Genomic DNA, 17,178 nt, shown 5'->3' with positions numbered 1-17,178 from the left:
AACTGCCAAGGCTTTCCCTCACCTCATTTTAGACTCCAAGGGCCCCAGAGTAAGGATAGGTGGTGTCTTTGCAAGACAAGGGATGACATGGGGTGGTGGAGGTGTTGGAAAGAAACAGCTGCATGGGCTCAAGCCAGATTAGCCCGCTAACCATCCTGCTAGCCTAGGAAATTCCATATGACAAGAAAGGAGGTAGTGTTCACTTTAGCAATGTAGAGATGAATAAGCAAATGCATGAATAAATGAAAGAATGAAAGACACTTGGCTAACTCAAAGCTGGGGTCAAAGCCCCAGCTCCTTAGTGCCAAGAAGAACATGCACCAATTGTGGTAGGCAGTTGTTCAGATTCCCACAGACAGAGGCGAGGTTCCACCACCCCAGGCTAGGTAAGAAGGCAGCTGTAGACTTACCCCCAGGCAGATAAGGAACTTCTGCTCGCTGCCAGACACCATGCAGCGGTAGTCGAGCACTGGGCGGATCTTCTCTAGGGTTTTGGAGGTGAGCAGCGTGGGCTTATAGCTGAAAATGTCAATCTCAGTGCCCTGTAAACCCAGGTCAGAGAAAACAGGGCTGGGTCGGGGGAAGGGACAGGCGCTCAGTATGGGTGCCTGCATGGGGGATGGGGGCAGGCTGGGAAAGGAAAGGACAAGAAGTACTTGCTCTCTGAAACATGCCCCCTGTGACCCTGCTCTACCTAACCATGCACTAACTGGATCTAATTCCATCTGCTTGGAGTGCTCCTTTAGGACCTATTAGGAGAGGTTGGGAAAGGAAAGAACACCGAGTCCCCAAGTACAGATCGATTTAGCAGGGCTATAAGGAAATGTCACCAGAATATAAAAGCCACTTCTTCAATAAAACTGAAGGCAAGGACTCACCAGCAGTTGGTCTGAGCACAGTTCTCTCTCCACCCCATTCACAAAAATGTACACATGCTAGTCTTTTAAGGCCATCTTGAAACTCATTCTCTAGTCTCTGACCCACAAAACCAGCAACAATGGCCCATGATCTGGGCCAGATTTATATGAAGCCCAGGGAGAAGCCGGAAACCAGGTGGTAGAAAAAAACAGGGCAGAAGAATTCCAAGGACCAGCTCAGCAGAAACAGGACAAAGAGCCTAGGGTTAGGCCAGCCCCACTGTGGAGCTCTCCTGGTAGCCTCTCTTAGCCCTCTGCCCAGCTCCCCCATCTAAGGTCATCCCATACTTCATGTCTCCCCTGCAGGCAAATCTCATGGGACCCTGAACTTGCCAGGGAGTAAGAGCCAGCACCACCCTTTGGGCATGGGAATGCTGAGCACAACACATCTCAGGACAAGAATCTTCAGGCAGTTCAATGGGGTCTTGGGAAACTCAATACCCTATACCAAAGGTTCCCACCTATGTTGGCCTCAGCTCAGCCCTGTGGAGCACGGGTGGCAGCTGCACAAGCCCTGTAGAGGCCAGGCATCTGGGGGTCTCATGAAACCTGCCACATCTAGAGTTAGGCTTCTCTAAAGTTTTACCTTCTCCAGATACCAAATTTACCTGGATTAGCTCAAAGAACTTAGATTTCGGGTCTGAGGAAGAAGGAGCAACTCGAGCCTGGTCTGGGATCTGAAAAGAGACAGCAAAGAGCTTTGACTTTCAAATGTGCTTCTGACCAAGGCTGTGTGTGAATCTATGTAAGTGAGGGGACAGGTTCAAACAGGAGAAGAGGAAATGGCACGTTACAAAGGAGGTGAGAAAGTGGAGGATGGAGGTGGTTAATTCTGTCACTGCTCCCTTTCACACCCTGTGGTAGCACACCCCAAAGGCCACTTCCCTTTCACCGGGGCTCTCTGTGGTGAGTGTTGCTACACAAAGCCACCAGCAGAAAACTGAGGCCTGTTCACCCACCACCCTTGTCCTTTCTGACCCAGCTGTAGGAGCAAACTGACAGCGAAAGGGACAAGATCATTCCCAACAATGCTGAGATGTCCAGCTCCGAAATGCTGTGAGGGTAGACAGACACTTTCACGCAGGGGGAGACCCTCAGGTGACAGGGTTGGGAGTCAATCCCATTCTTCTCTACAGCTTCCCTACCCTGGAGCAACAATGGTCTGGGGAGATGCTCACCCCCCAAAGTCGGAGGCACTCTTTCCGGATCTCTGCCTGCCGAGGCTCACTCAGGGTCCTGGAAAAATGAAGCCAGCAAGTGATTAAAACCTCCAAGATATGCAAGGAATGTGCCTCCTGTGCGCCCCTCAGTACCCCAGAAAGGAAGCCTGCATGAATGAACATGTGCATGCACACCTGGAGACCACGTTGCCATTAGCCTAGGGTGCTTTTAACAATCACACAGAAGTCTCTTGAAGATGGGAGCTCAGATGTACACAAAATGGGATGACCTCCCCTTCCCACCACAAAGGGAAGGGAGAAGTCTGCCCTCCTGACCACCCTGGATGCCATATACCCTTCTTCCAATTACCCATCAGCACGTTCTGGCTCTTCCTCTGCTAATACAGGCCACCTCAAGTCCATCCCAGTGCATGTGACTCTGCCCCAGAAAGCTGAATTAGCTCAGGTCTGCCCCCTACCAGAGGTTCTCCTTGAACAGTTCTACCTTTCCTCTCTTGATCACTCTTTACTCTGTGTCCCCTGAACATTATGTGTTCTACTCGTGCTGTGCCACTCCACACACTCTAATCCACTGTTAGGAACTTTTCCTGCATCCTTTTCCTGGGCTATTCTTATCTGCCCAAAGACAAAGTCTTTGAGGGCAAGGTTCAGGCCATATGCTTCTCTGGGATCCTGCATAGACCACAGCAGAGTATGAGATAGAAGAGTAGGTATTTTAAATGTTTAAATGAAATAAACAAAGAGCTCAGGGGGAGAAGGTAAACGAAAAGCTCTTCCCTTGAAATAGATGAATTCTGGAAAGTGGGAAACACTCACGTGTCTTGAACAAAGGCATGGATTTTGGCCAGAGCTTTGATCTGCAGACTACAGTGGCTACAAGAAAAAAAAATTATTTGCTTTCAGAAAGATTACCAAAAAAAGACAACCAAAAGACATCAGGACAGAGAAATTTAGCTGGAGCAGAGGCCATCTATATTTAGGGGAGGGGATGGAGAGTTGAAAGAGAACCCCCTCGACCACACTCCAAGGTACAGTTATATGGGGGCTGCTGATGGCTGAGAGTAAAGCAGAAGAACTGAGTCAAATCTTCCAGACACTCAGATCCCAACTCCTGCTAAAATGAAGTTTTGATCCCATCCTTAAAAATTTGAAAGTAGTGGTGAACTGATCCTTCACAAACCAACAATAAAGCCCAGACTCAGTTCAACTACAGACTAAACTGACTCAACCACCTACACTAACAGATGCCTGTTCTACTTTAGTCTCCACTGTTCTTTCACACATAATGTCTGGGATTTAATAAAAAAGTATGAGACAGGATAAAGCAAGAAAACGTGACCCACTCACAAGAGAGAAAACAATCCAACAGAACAAGACCCAGCGATGGTCCAAATACTGGAATTATCAGACAGGGCCTTTAAAATAACTGTAAAAAACATGTTCAAGGATTTAGTGGAAAGGTGTACAACATGCATAAAAAGATGGAGAATATCAGCAGAGATATGGAAACTATATTTTAAAACAAATAAAAACTCTAGAAATGAAAAATATGGTGTTGGAGATAAAGAATGATTTTGATGGGCTTACCAGCAGACTGAACACAGTAGGGAAAAGAATCAGTGAACTTGAGGACTGACAGGTCAACAGAAATCCAAAGTAAACACAAAGAGAGACAAAAGTGAAAAAAAATAACAGAGCATCTGAGCTCCATGAGACAATAAAAAACAGTTTAACATAATTGGAGTCTCGGAAGCAAAGGAAAGAATAGGACAAAAATATTGACATGATAATAGCCAAGATTTTCCCAAACTGATGAATGAAATTAATCCACAGATCCAAGGTCAGGGGACCCCAAGCAGAAGCAATACAAAGAAAACTGTATACAGTCATGCATCGCTTAATGACGGGAGACACTTGGAGAAATGTGTCATTAGGCAATTTCATTGTTGTGTGAACATCATAGAGTGTACTTACACAAACCTAGATGGTATAGCCTATTACACACCTAGGCTATAGTGTACTAATCTTATGGGACCACTGCTGTATGAGTCCATCGCTGGCCGAAACGTCGTTATACGGTGCATGACTGTATAAACACATCATGGTCAACATGCTGAAAACAAAAGATAAAGAGAAAATCTTGAAAGCAGTCAGAGGAAAAAGGACACATAACCTACAGGGAAACAATGGCTGATTTCTCATCAGAAACAAGGAAAGCAGAGAACAAACAAGAATGATGGCTGACTTCTCATGGGAAATAAGAAAGGCAGAGAACAATGGAAGAATATCTTTAAAGTGCCAAAAGAAAAACACTGCCAACCTCAAATTCCATATCCAATGAAAATATCTTCCAGAAATGAAAGGATTTTCAAAAGACAAAGGCTGAAGGAGTTAGTCTCCAGCAGACTTGCACTACAAAAATAGGTTAAAAGAAATTCTTCAGGCTGAAAGGAAATGATTCCAAATAGAAACTTGGTTCTGCAGAAAGGAATGAAGGAATGGATAAATATGTCAGTAAATATCAAGGACCTTCTTAAAAAAGATTAGATGTACATATATAGATGTATGTATCTTTCTCTTTAAAAGACTATAGACTGTTTAAAATAAAAATAATGGCAACAGAAAGTAGGTTTATATAAAACATGAACACAAAGGCAGGAGGACTGTAAATATATGTTTACTGTGATCAGGTTCTTACATAGTTCATGAAGCAGGAAAATATTTTTTGAAGGTAAACTATGATAAATTAAAGCTGCATAATGTAATCTTTAGAGCAATAACTAAAACATAACACAAAAGGCTTAAAAAAGAAAAAAAACCAAGGAGATAAAAAGGGACACTAGAAAATACTGACTTTGCCCTCCCCCCGAAAGGAAGGAAGGAATAAAGAAACAAAGAGAAGGGGCAGGCCCAGTGGTGCAGCGGTTAAGTGCACACATTCCGCTTCTCGGCAGCCCAGGGTTCGCCAGTTTGGATCCCGGGTGCGGACATGGCACTGCTTGGCACACCATGCTGTGGTAGGCATCCCATGTATAAAGTAGAGGAAGATGGGCATGGATGTTTGTTCAGGGCCAGTCTTCCTCAGCAAAAAGAGGAGGATTGGCAGCAGTTAGCTCAGGGCTAATCTCCCTAAAAAAAAAAAAAAAAAAAAAAGGAAAGAAACAAAGAGAAGACAAGATAAACAGAAATCAACCAACCAAGAGGATCCAGCCCTGATGGCCTAGTGGTTAAAGTTTGGCATGCTCTGCTTCAGAGGCCTGGGTTTGGTTCCTGGATATGGAACCACACCACTCATCTGTCAGTAGCCATGCTGTGGTAGTGGCTCACAAAGAAGAACTAGAATGATTTACAACTAGAATATACACAACTATGTACTGGGGCTTTGGGGAGGGGGCGGAAAATGAGAGAGAGGAAGACCGGCAACAGATGTTAGCTCAGGGCAAATCTTTCCCAGCAAAAAAAAAAGCCAAGAGAGAGGATTTAAACCTAAATACATCAATAATTACATTCCACATAAATGTACTAAACACCCCAGTTAAAAGACAGAGCTGTCACACTGGATAAAGAGATAAGACCCAACCATGTGCTATTTACAAAAGAAAAAGACAAGTTGAAAATAAAAGGACATAAAACGATAAACCTTGCAAATACTAAGCAAAAGAAAGCCGACGTGGCTATATTAATATCAAAGTAGACTTCAAGACAAAGAGTATTACTAAAGATATTTCATAATGACAAAATGATCTTAAATGTGCATTTAACTAATAACAAAGATCCCAATATACGGAGTAAAAACTGATAAAACTAAAGAAATAAACAATCATAGTTGAAGACTTTAACAGCCCTCCTTTAGCAATGGACAGAATAAATAGTCAAAATATCAGTTAAGATACAGAGGATTTGAAAAACACCATGAACCAACTTGACCAAATTAACATTTACAGAACACTACACTCAACAACAGAAGTTGGAATATTCACCAAGATAGAGCATGTGATTAGCCATAAAAAAGGCCTCAATAAATTTCAAAGGATCAAAATCATACCGAGTATATTCTGAGTACAATAGGACTAAATCGAGTAGATATCCTGAAAACCCCAAAATATCTGGCTATCAAATACCACACATCTACATACTCCATGAACCAAAGAACAAATAATAAGAAATTTAAAGAATATTTTGAACCATATTAATGAACAGGTAACATCCACTAGTATACATAAACATACAATACTACATAATATACAATATATTAAATAATAAATGTATCCATATAAATATCCATATATATTTACATGCTATAAATAAATAAATAAAAGGAAATTATTGTTTCCTTTATTCTCCTTATTTTGGACTTAATTTGCTCTTCTTTTTCTAGCTTCTTTGATTTTAAATCCTTTCTTCTTTTAATATATATATTAATAAAGGGATTATAAACAGGGAAACATAGCATTTACATATACATATAAAATACATATATATATTTACATATATATGTATTATATAAAATACATATATATATTTACATATATATGTATTTTATATGTATATGTATTTTATATGTATATATAAAAATACATATGTAAATATACATATGTATTTTTATATATATATTTTTAAACCAGACAAGGACTTCAAAAGAATACAGATTTAGAGACTAATATCCCTCATGAACATAGACACAAAAATTCTTAATAAAATATTAGTAAATCAAATATAGCAACATGGGACCAGCCCCGTGGCCAAGTGGCTAAGTTTGTATGCTTTGCTTCGGCAGCCCGGGTTTCGCTGGTTCGGGTTCTGAGCGCAGACATGGCACTGCTCATCAAACCATGCTGAGGTGGCATCCCACATGCCACAACTAGAATGACCCACAACTAAAAAAAACTACACAACTATGTACTGGGGAGCTTTGGGGAGAAAAAGGAAAAAAATAAAATCTTTAAAATATATATATATATATATATATATATATATATATATATATATAGCAATATATCAGAGTGATATTCATGACAAACTGGAGTTTATCCAAAAATGCAAGATTTGCTCACCATTTGAAAAATCACTCAATGTAATTCACTGTATTAGTGGAATAAAATAAGAATATAATAATTTCCACAGATACAGAAAAAGTATTTGACAAAATTAAACATCCATTCATGATAAAAACTCTGAGCAAACTGGGAATAGAAGAAAACTTTGTCTGATAAAGGACATCTACAAAAAAACCTATAGGTAACATCATACTTAATGGTTAAACAATTTACACTTAAAATCTAGAACAAGGCAAGGATGTCTGCTCTCATCATTTCAATTCAACATCGTACTGGAAGAACTAGTCAGTACAATAAGGCGTGGAAATTAGACAACCACCGTATGATCCAACAATTCCATTTCCAAAAGAACTGAACAGGATCTCAAAAAGACAGCAGCATCCCCATGTGCACTGCAGCACTATTCACAATAGCCAAGATGTGGAAACAAGCTAAATGTCCATTGACAGATAAATGAATAAAGAACATGTGGTATATACATACAAGGGAATATTATTTGTTTTTTTTTTTTTTTTTTGAGGAAGATTAGCCCTGAGCTAACATCTGCTGCCAATCCTCCTCTTTTTGCTGAGGAAGACTGGCCCTGAGCTAACATCTATGCCCATCTTCCTCTACTTTATACGTGGGACGCCTGCCACGGCATGGCTTGCCAAGCAGTGCCATATCCGCACCCGGGATCTGAACCGGCAAACTCTGGACCACCGAAGCGGAATGTGCGAACTTAACTGCTGCACCACCAGGGCGGCCCCTAAATAATTTTTTTAAGGGCATACCAATTGAAAAGGAAAGAGTAAAACTGTTTATTTGCAGAAGACATTATTACATATGTAAAAAATCTTAAGAAATCTACTAAACTACTAGAACTAAGAAGTAAATTAAGCATTCTCACAGGATACACAGACAATACACAAAAATCAATTGTATTCCCATATACTAGCAATGAACAATTGGAAACTAAAATTTTAAAAATACCATCTACAATAGCATCCACACCTATAAAATTCTTAGGGATAAATTTAACAAAAGATGTGTAAGACTTCTATACTGAAAACTTTAAAACATTGTTGAGACATTAGAGAACCTAAATATAATCACGCATCAGTTAATGATGGGATACGTTCTGAAAAATGTGTTAGGCCATTTCATCATTGTGCAAACATCACAGAGCATACTTACACAAACCCAGATGGCAGAGCCTGCTACACACCTAGGCTATACGGTACTAATCTTATGGGAGCACTGTCCTATATGCAGTCCATCACTGACTGAAATGTTGTTATGCAGCGCATGACCGTATACGGATTTTTTTGTTCATGGATGGGAAAATTCAATACTGTTAAGATGTCAATTCTCCCCAAATTGCCTTATAAATTCAATGTAATCTCCATCAAAACTCCAACAGGTTTTTTCTAGAAATTGACAAGCTGATTCTGAAATCTACATGGAAATGCAAAAAACCTAGACTAGCCAAAACAATCTTGAGAAAGAACACAGCTGGATAACTATACACTACCTGACCTGAAGATGACTTTTTTCAAGGTATAGTCATCAAGATAATATGGCAAAGGACAGACAAACAGATTAATGGAACAGACATAGTGCCCTGGATAAAATCACACATACACAGTCAAATAATTTCTAACAAGGGTGCCAAAGCAATTAAATGGAAAAAGGAAAGTATCTTCAACAAACGGTGCTAGAACAACTGGACACCTATAAGGAAAAAAAGAACTCTGACTCCTACATCACAGCACCATAAACAAAAATTATTTTCAGGTGGACTGTAGACCTAAACATGTTAAAACTATAAAAGTTTTAGATGAAAACAGAACGTTCAGGACTTTAGCAGAGGCAAAGATTTTTAGAAAGAAAACAAAAATCACTAACAAAAAGGAAAAATTGATACATTGGATTTCATCAGCAAACTTTTAAAATTCTAGTTACCCAAATTGAAAAGGAAGAAGTAAAATTCTCAGTTCGCAGATGACATGATCTTTCATGCAAAAAACCCTAAAGATTCCACAAAAACACTGTTATAACAATCAAATTCGGCCAACTTCCAAGATATAAAATCAACACACAAAAATCACTCACATTTCGATATACTAACAATGAATAATCTGAAAAGGAAACTAAGAAAACTCCATTTACAATAGCATCAAAAAGATTTAAGTACTTAGGAATAAATTAAATCAAGGAAGTGAGAGACTTGTACACTGAAAGCTACAAAACTGCTGAAAGAAATGAAAGAAGACATAAATAAATGGAAAGACATCCTGTGCTCATGGATTGGAAGACTTACTATTGTTAACATGACAATACTACCCAAAGCAACCTACAGATTCAACGCAATCCCTATCAAAATCCCAACAGCAGTTTTTGCAGAAACAGAAAAACCCATCCTAAAATTCATATGACATTTCAGGGGATCCCCAAATAGCCCCACCAATCTTGAAAATGAAGAACAAAGCTGGAGGACTCACACTTCCTGATTTCAAAACTTACTAAAAAGCTACAGTAAAACAGTGTAGTACTAGCATAAAGACAGACATACAGACCAATGGAATAGAATAGAGAGCTCAAAAATAAACTCTCATATATATGTCACATGATTTTCAACAAGGGTGCCAAGACTATCTAAGAGAGAAAGGACAGTCTTTTCAACAAATTGTATTGGGAAAACTGGATATCTACATGAGAAAGAATGAAGTTGGACCCTTATTTTACACCATCTACAAAAATTAACTCAAAATGCAACAAACATCTAAACATAAAAGCTAAAACTACAAAACTCTTAGAAGAAAACATATGGAAATCTTCATGACATTGGATTTAGCAATGATTTCTTGAAGAAGACATCAAAAGAATGGGCAATAAAAGAAAAAATAAACTGGACTACAAAATTAAAAACTGCTGCGCATCAAAGAACATAATCAATACAGTGAAAAAAAAACAACCCACTGGGAGAAATATTTTCAAATCATGTATCTGATAAGGGATTAATATGCAGAATATATGAAGAACTCCTACAACTCAACAACAAAAGACAAATGAATTTAAAAATGAGCAAAGGACTTGAATAGATATTTCTCCGAAGAATATATACAAATGGCCAACAAGCACATGAAATGTGAAAATATGCTCAATATCATTAGTCATTAGGGAAATGCAAATTAAAACTACAAATGAGGTATAACTTCACATCCATTAGGATGGCTATGATTTAAAAAAAAGGGAAACTAAGAAGTGTTGGTGCTTGCACACCAATATTCATAGCAGCAGTATTCATAATAGCTAAAATGCGGAGACAACCCAAATGTCCATCAACAGATGAATGGATAAACAAAATATGGTTAAGTACCTATAATGGAATATTATTTGGCCTTAAAAAGGAATGAGTGCTGATACATGCTACAACATGATGAACCTTGGAAACATCATGCCAAGTAAAATAAGCCAGACACAAAAGGACAAATATTGTGTGATTCCTCTTATATGAAGTACCCAGAATAGGCAAATTTATAGAGACAGAAAGTATAATAGAGGTTACCAGGGGCTAGAGGTGGGGCAAATGGGGAATTATTGTTTAGTAGATACAGAGTTTTTGTTTTACATGATTAAAAAGTTCTGGAAATGTATAGTCGTGATGGTTGCACAACAATGTGAACGGACTTAATGCCACTGAATTATACATTTCAAAAATGGTTAAAATTGTAAATTTTATGTGATGTATATTTTACCACAATAAAAAAATGACAAAAAATTTTTAAACTGCTGCTTATCAAAAGACACCATTAAGAAAATGAACAGACAAGTCACTGACTGGGGAAACTATTCACAACACACATATTTGACAATGGACTTGTATTCAGAATATATAAATAATTCCTACAACTTAATAAAAAGATAAATCCATTTTTTAAGTGGTCAAAAGACTTGAAGAGACACTTCATAAAATACATAAAGGGCCAATAAACACATGAAAAGGGGTTCAACATCATTCCCCATCACAGAGATGCAAATGAAAACCACAATGATATAATACCACACCCACTAGAATGGCTAAAATGAAAAAGACTAAAAATACCAAATGTTGGCAAGGAGACAGAGCAATCAGAACTCTAATGCTGTGCTGGAGTACAAACCAGTACAAACACTTTAGAAAACCATATAGCACTATTAAAAGTTAAATACACATTTCCTCTATGACCTAGAATTTCCACTCTTGAGTATTTATCTAAGAGAAATGAAAATATCTGTCCACCAAAAGGCCTGTACAAGAATGTTTTAGCAGCTTTATTCATAACAGCAGCAAACTGGAAATACTACAAGTGTCCATCAACAGAAGAATAAATTACAGTATATCCATACAATTGAATACTACTTGGCAATAAAAAGGAATAAACAGTATGTGAATGAATCTCAAAAACAAGGTGAGGAGGAAAAAAAAGACAAAAGTGTACATGTATGATTCCATTTATACAAAGTTCTAAACAGGCAAAACTAATCTATGGTAATAAAAATCAAAGGAGTAGTTACTTCAGGGTTTACTAAGTAGGAGCACAAAGAAATTTCCTGAGGAGACGGTAATTTATTTTTATCTTAATAGGGATGCAGGCTACATGGATATATGCATTTGTCAAAACTGACGGAAGTGCACACATAAGATCTGGATTTCACTTATGGAATTATACCTCAATTTTTTTTTTTTTTTTTAAAGACTGGCACCTAGGCTAACAACTGTTGCCAATCTTCTTTTTTTTTTTTAAGGATTGACACCTGGGCTAACAACTGTTGCCAATCTTTTTCTTTTTTTTTTTTTCTGCTTTATCTCCCTAAACACCCCCGTACACAGTTGTATATCTTAGTTGTAGGTCCTTCTAGTTGTGGGATGTGGGAAGCCGCCTCAACTTGGCCTGACCAGTGGTGCCATGTCCACGCCCAGGATCCGAACCCAGGGCCGCCGCAGTGGAGCGCGCGAACTTAACCACTTGGCTACCGAGCCAGCCCCTTAATTTTTTTTAAAAAGAAAGGAAACTGGTTATAGGGTTGCCTAAACATCCTGTGCTTTTGGGAACATTGAGAAGAAGTCCAGTTTTGCCATGCATCCACACACACTCGTAGCAGATGGCAGCATGGCTCAGCAAAAGGAAGTCCAGAAATACTACAAAGCCCTGGCTTTCCTGACTCTAGGCCAGCCCCTGGGCCTGCTTCTTCATCTGTAACATGCTGAAGCTTGGTATCTGCTCCATCTTGGTGCCTAGCATTACTATCGAGATGAGAAAGCTTATGTGGCAGCACTGTGGCAAGTTAAAATACTGTGAGATAATGGATAAGATGGATAAAGATTTCCTCTCCTTCTATGATTCTCTAGGGCCACCTATACCTTCAAACCTCTCTAGGAGACTTGGGATTACATCCTTAGAAATGACCTTTCTAATACCTGTTTGGCCCCCTAAGAAAGTACTTTCACTGATTCATTGCTACTATACAACTCTCCAGCCTACCTCAAAACACTTTTCTCTAAGGCTCGCCCACTTGGAGAACTGAGCCAACTGTCACAACTTTAAATTATTGCCACTAATAGAGAGGGGGAACAATTAAAGAAGGTTAAAAAACCAGCATTCAGATCACCCATCTGGGGAACTCAAAATGGCAAAAGCTCTGGTACCAGAAACTTCCAAAGCAGGCTGTATAGTTGCTTTCCAGCCATCTTCTATCCCCAACAGGGGGACTTCCCAAGGCAACCACCAAATTGGCCTTTTACAAACAGATGCAATCAAAGGGAAATTGCTCTGGGACACAGGACGAGGCTGTTCTCTGTCTGGGTTCACTATCACATCAGGCTGTGGGCTGAGCTATGCCAGCCAGGCACCCACTGGCCACCCCTGCGATGGGGCAGGACAAGGATTCCCAAGGTATCCAAAGTCCCAGGGAGCCCTGGCACCAGCAGACCAATTCCAGTTACCAACTTGTCAAGGCTGATGAAGCGAAACCAAGAGCTAGTCATTTAGTCCTTCATTCTCTGGTCTACCTTGACACCCCAGAGGTGCCAGCAAAAAAACACCTGGTTTGCTTACCTCTCGTTGGACCGTATCATGTAGTCAGTAAATTCATGGTCTCCCTTAATCACGTCCAAGGGGACCACAAGGTTGACGTCGGAATCAGTGTTCCGCAGCTGGTTGAGTTTAATATTCACTGAGAAGAGGTAGTCCCGCACGTCATCTATGCCCACCTTCAGGCCCTTGCACACCACATACCTGGCAGGAGATACCCTGTTACTCCACTGACCAAGGGCTCTCCCCTCCCACATTCCCCCAACCCCAATCCCTTGCTCAGTCATGAAGCTAAACAGCTTCCCCATTCAGCCTCAAGTCTACACACAAGGAACAGTACAGACTCTGTGCTGCAGAAGTTCACCTCAAATCTTTCCGTTCTATTTTGGGCTGTATCTCTCCTCTCTATGACAGTGGTTTCCAAGTGCCCCATGCCAGACTGGCTGCAAGACCATCATCAGGGGCGTCTGTTAAATTACAGACTCTCCAGGGACAGGGCCCAGAAATCTGTGTTTTTAACAAGCTACCTGGCAATCCTGATTGGCAGCATCTGCTCTCACACAGTGCATGGGCACTGTGTCCCACCAGGGATGCCAACAGTGCCTCTGGTTGGCAGCCCCCTTACCCTTTCCCAGCCCGTGTCCCTCCAGGTGTCCCTACTATTGGTCACCTTCTCCCTCCTGGGCCAAGCCAAGAATCCCCCACCTAAGTGTGGTGAATAAGGCTTGTAGAGGAGGCAGAGGCTTAACTGGCACATCACAGGACCGATAAGATCCAAGAATCCTGACTCCTATTGGCTCTAATCACTTCTTTAGAGTCAAGGATTTTAATGTAGCAGTCATGCCAGAGAGATGCACCAGGATTTGTTGTTCTGATATTTAGCCAACCAGTCTTACTAAAATGGAGAGGAAGGCCTCACCTCTCTGAGTTGGCCGGACGGCTAGTAATCGGCTTAAAGAGACATACTCGTTCAAAGCAGCAGTACAGCAGATAGATGAGCCCCACGCTGAATGGTGTGAACAGATCAAAAGTTTTACAGATGAAGTGGCCTCCTGGATTAGAAAGAAAACACCAGTAGCAATCAAGTCAGTGGGTTCTATTCCAGGAGGTGGGTAATGTAGTCTCAGGAAGTAAATATGACAAAGTCAAGGGGCCAGCACCTGGGTCCATTAAAAGTCAGAGGCAGTTTAAGGGGGTCTCTGCTTTAGAGGAACTCTGGGGATTCTACAGCCCTTTCTTCCTTCAATTCCTCATTCAGCCACCTGTCACCTGATATAAATAGATTTCCTTTTTTTAACTACAAGCCAACCCCACACAAGCTCTTGTCCAATAGGGCCTCTAGTGAGTCCTGGGGTGGGAAGACAGCTGAGGAAGTGCCACCTGTCCGGACAATGGAGAGCGCCATGAGGAACTGACAGAGCAGCAGCTGCTTGCTGAGGATCTCTTGTAGGTTCTCCTGCCCTTCCACTGAGAAACCCTGAAACAAGAGCACAAGGATTGGGGTGGGAAAGAGAAATGAGGAGGAAGGAACAGAGCAACCCCTACCTCATCTTCATTGAGGTTTCTTCAAGTGTGTGCATTGATCTCCACCATCTGACTCATAAAGATACAGCTTAGTGTTTAAATTATTTTGGCAGAGTCATATGGCTCATTATGGATGAAGCTAGCACTAAGACGCAGGCCTGAATACTGCAGTTGTTCTCCTGCTCTATCACTTCCAGGGGATGGAACCAAGTCTGCTTTTCCAAGGAGACAGTCCAGAAAATGTTAAGACTCATGGGAATGCAAGGAAGAGTAAGGTAGAACAGAAGCAAAATATTGGCTAGTCACAGGCTAACTATAAGACAGGAAACAAAGCCCTGGTGAACCCAGTGAGACCCAGGGAGTGTGTGCAGCATGAATACTCTGCTTGGGCTCACTCAGCCGCTGTGCTGACCACTGAAGAGGCCCCAGTCTGGTGACAGGGGAAAAGTTAGCATAACTCTGACAGTCATAGTAATCTCTCTCCCCTACCAGGACTTTAGTCACAAACTCCCTTTCCTGTCCCAAGAGCACAGAGCCTTTCCCACCAGCTGGCTATACTGGGAGCGGTCTCCCTCCCTGTGAGCTCCCAGCAGGGAGCAGAGAGCCAAGCTCACATAAAAATCAGAGGCCAAGGGCTGGAGGAGGAGGACAGGGGAGTTTAGGGGGTACAGAGTTTCAGTGTCGCAAAGTGAAAAAGTTCAGTAGATCTGTTTCACAACAATATGAGTATATTTAACACTACTGAACCGTATACTTAAAAATGGTTGAGATGGTAAATTCTATGTGTTTTTTTATCACAATAATGAAAAAGTAAAGGAGGCTGGCCTCCATTAAGCAGGCCCCCCAGCTAGGCCAGGTCTTCCTGACTCAGTCCTGAGAAGGTAATAGCTAAACAACTCAGAATCAACAGCCGAGCGGTTAAGTTCCCACGCTCTGCTTCGGCGGCCCAGGGTTTCGCCAGTTCGGTTCCTGGGCGCGGACATGGCACTGCTCATCAAGCCATGCTGAGGTGGTGTTCCACATGCCACAACTAGAAGGACTCACAACTAGGATATACAACTATGTACTGGGGGCTTTGGGGAGAAGAAGAAGAAGAAAAAAAGAAATCTGGCAACAGATGTTCAGGTGCCAATCTTTAAAAAACCAAAACAAAAAAACGTTAGCAATGTCTTCCAGATTTATAAATGCTTCTCAAAATGCATGCCTGTTTACAGGGTCAGTCAAAAAAAAAAAAGCCCCAGGTCACTAGTCCACACTGCCTAAGCAGAAAGTCAACCTTGCGTTTGCCACTCTAGCTGCCACACTGCAACAGCTGCCTCCTAAGCAGTATCAGACCCCCACATCTGCTCAGCTGGAGCAGCCGCTCCCCCGCCTCCCCCAAACCTGTCTATCTGTTGTTCCCTGCTGTACACAAAGCTTTGGTGAGCCAGTGCATCTTCAGATTCTGTGCTAACATCCTGCACATTCCTTTACCTTTCCACATGGCGACTGCTTGAGAGGCCACCCAAGGAGTTCCAGAGGCTTTTCTCAACTCTAGCCATATGACCCTGAAGCAAACTGCCACGTTCTCTGTCCCTACTCAAGACTAAGTCGTGGCTCACTCCAGAAAAAGACTACCTGCTGCATCAGATACTGGGTGAGAAAGCTGCAATGGGCTCACCTCTGTGTCTCAAGCAGCTGCCCAAGAAACAAGGCTCCTTGAACATTCACTTTAGCCCAGCCACTGACAGAGCCTCCTGTGGATTCCCCTGAGCTGCTGCCTTTGGTTATGTGGTCACCTGCCAGCCCATCCAGAGGCTTAGGAGTGGCCACATATAGAGAGCCTCTGCCAGGAGCAGCACCTAGGTGACAAATGATGGAAATGTTCTTCCCAGTCAGTACCCGGTCAGTTCATTTTAGTCACGGTCTTCCCATCACCATGTCTTACAGCCAATCAAGGCCCTTTGAAGAAGTGAGCTGAGAAGATCCACTTGCTCCAAGCAAAGGTGTCAACAACATCACAGGCTTTACAAAGTTATCACTGAAAATATGTACAAAAAGAATAAAAACATACATCCCTACTATCTGAACAGTGAGCTACCACCTTCCAGGGCAGCTAAAGGACCAAATAAAACATAAGAAAAAGAATTCTCAAGCCTCTAACAAAGTAAGTCCCTAAAGTATCACCCTACTGAGAGCAGGTCACCTACCCCATCTGCCATCAGAAAGTGGACACCCTTGCGATCTGTATTATCCAGGACAAAATTCCGAAAAGCAGTGATGTTCTCTGGGCGGGTGATGTCTCCATCTCCATCGATCCCACCCTCACCTGGCAGGACACAAAATTCACAGTAAGCTCACATGCCCCATACATCCCAGGAGCTGGGACACATGCTCTCTGGGACAGTTAACACAGGTACCAAGTGGGCCTTGAGGTCCAGGAGAAAAGCCCGTGAGGAGCAAT

General features: G+C 41.4%; 1 protein-coding gene across 3 annotated transcripts in view; it reads right to left on the bottom strand.

The window, feature by feature from the left end:
* CMTR1 (cap methyltransferase 1) overlaps positions 1-17,178 on the bottom strand; it is a 55,556-nt gene that overhangs the window by 7,751 nt on the left and 30,627 nt on the right. Inside the window, exons 10-17 of one of the 3 annotated variants that reach the window (XM_008541227.2) lie at positions 16,925-17,043; positions 14,592-14,688; positions 14,131-14,263; positions 13,236-13,415; positions 2,915-2,971; positions 2,096-2,153; positions 1,526-1,594; positions 411-542 (exon numbers count right to left, since the gene is read on the bottom strand). In XM_008541227.2, the coding sequence (XP_008539449.1) occupies positions 411-542; positions 1,526-1,594; positions 2,096-2,153; positions 2,915-2,971; positions 13,236-13,415; positions 14,131-14,263; positions 14,592-14,688; positions 16,925-17,043 (845 nt within the window). The remainder of the gene's footprint in view (positions 1-410; positions 543-1,525; positions 1,595-2,095; positions 2,154-2,914; positions 2,972-13,235; positions 13,416-14,130; positions 14,264-14,591; positions 14,689-16,924; positions 17,044-17,178) is intronic. The other 2 variants (XM_070584524.1, XM_070584525.1) reach the window with 2 other exon arrangements.

The sequence above is a fragment of the Equus przewalskii genome, chromosome 19 (genome assembly GCF_037783145.1).
Source record: "Equus przewalskii isolate Varuska chromosome 19, EquPr2, whole genome shotgun sequence".
Taxonomy (NCBI): domain Eukaryota; kingdom Metazoa; phylum Chordata; class Mammalia; order Perissodactyla; family Equidae; genus Equus; species Equus przewalskii.
The sequence above is the reverse complement of the archived record's forward strand: the minus strand, read 5'-3'. Positions and strand labels throughout refer to the sequence as shown.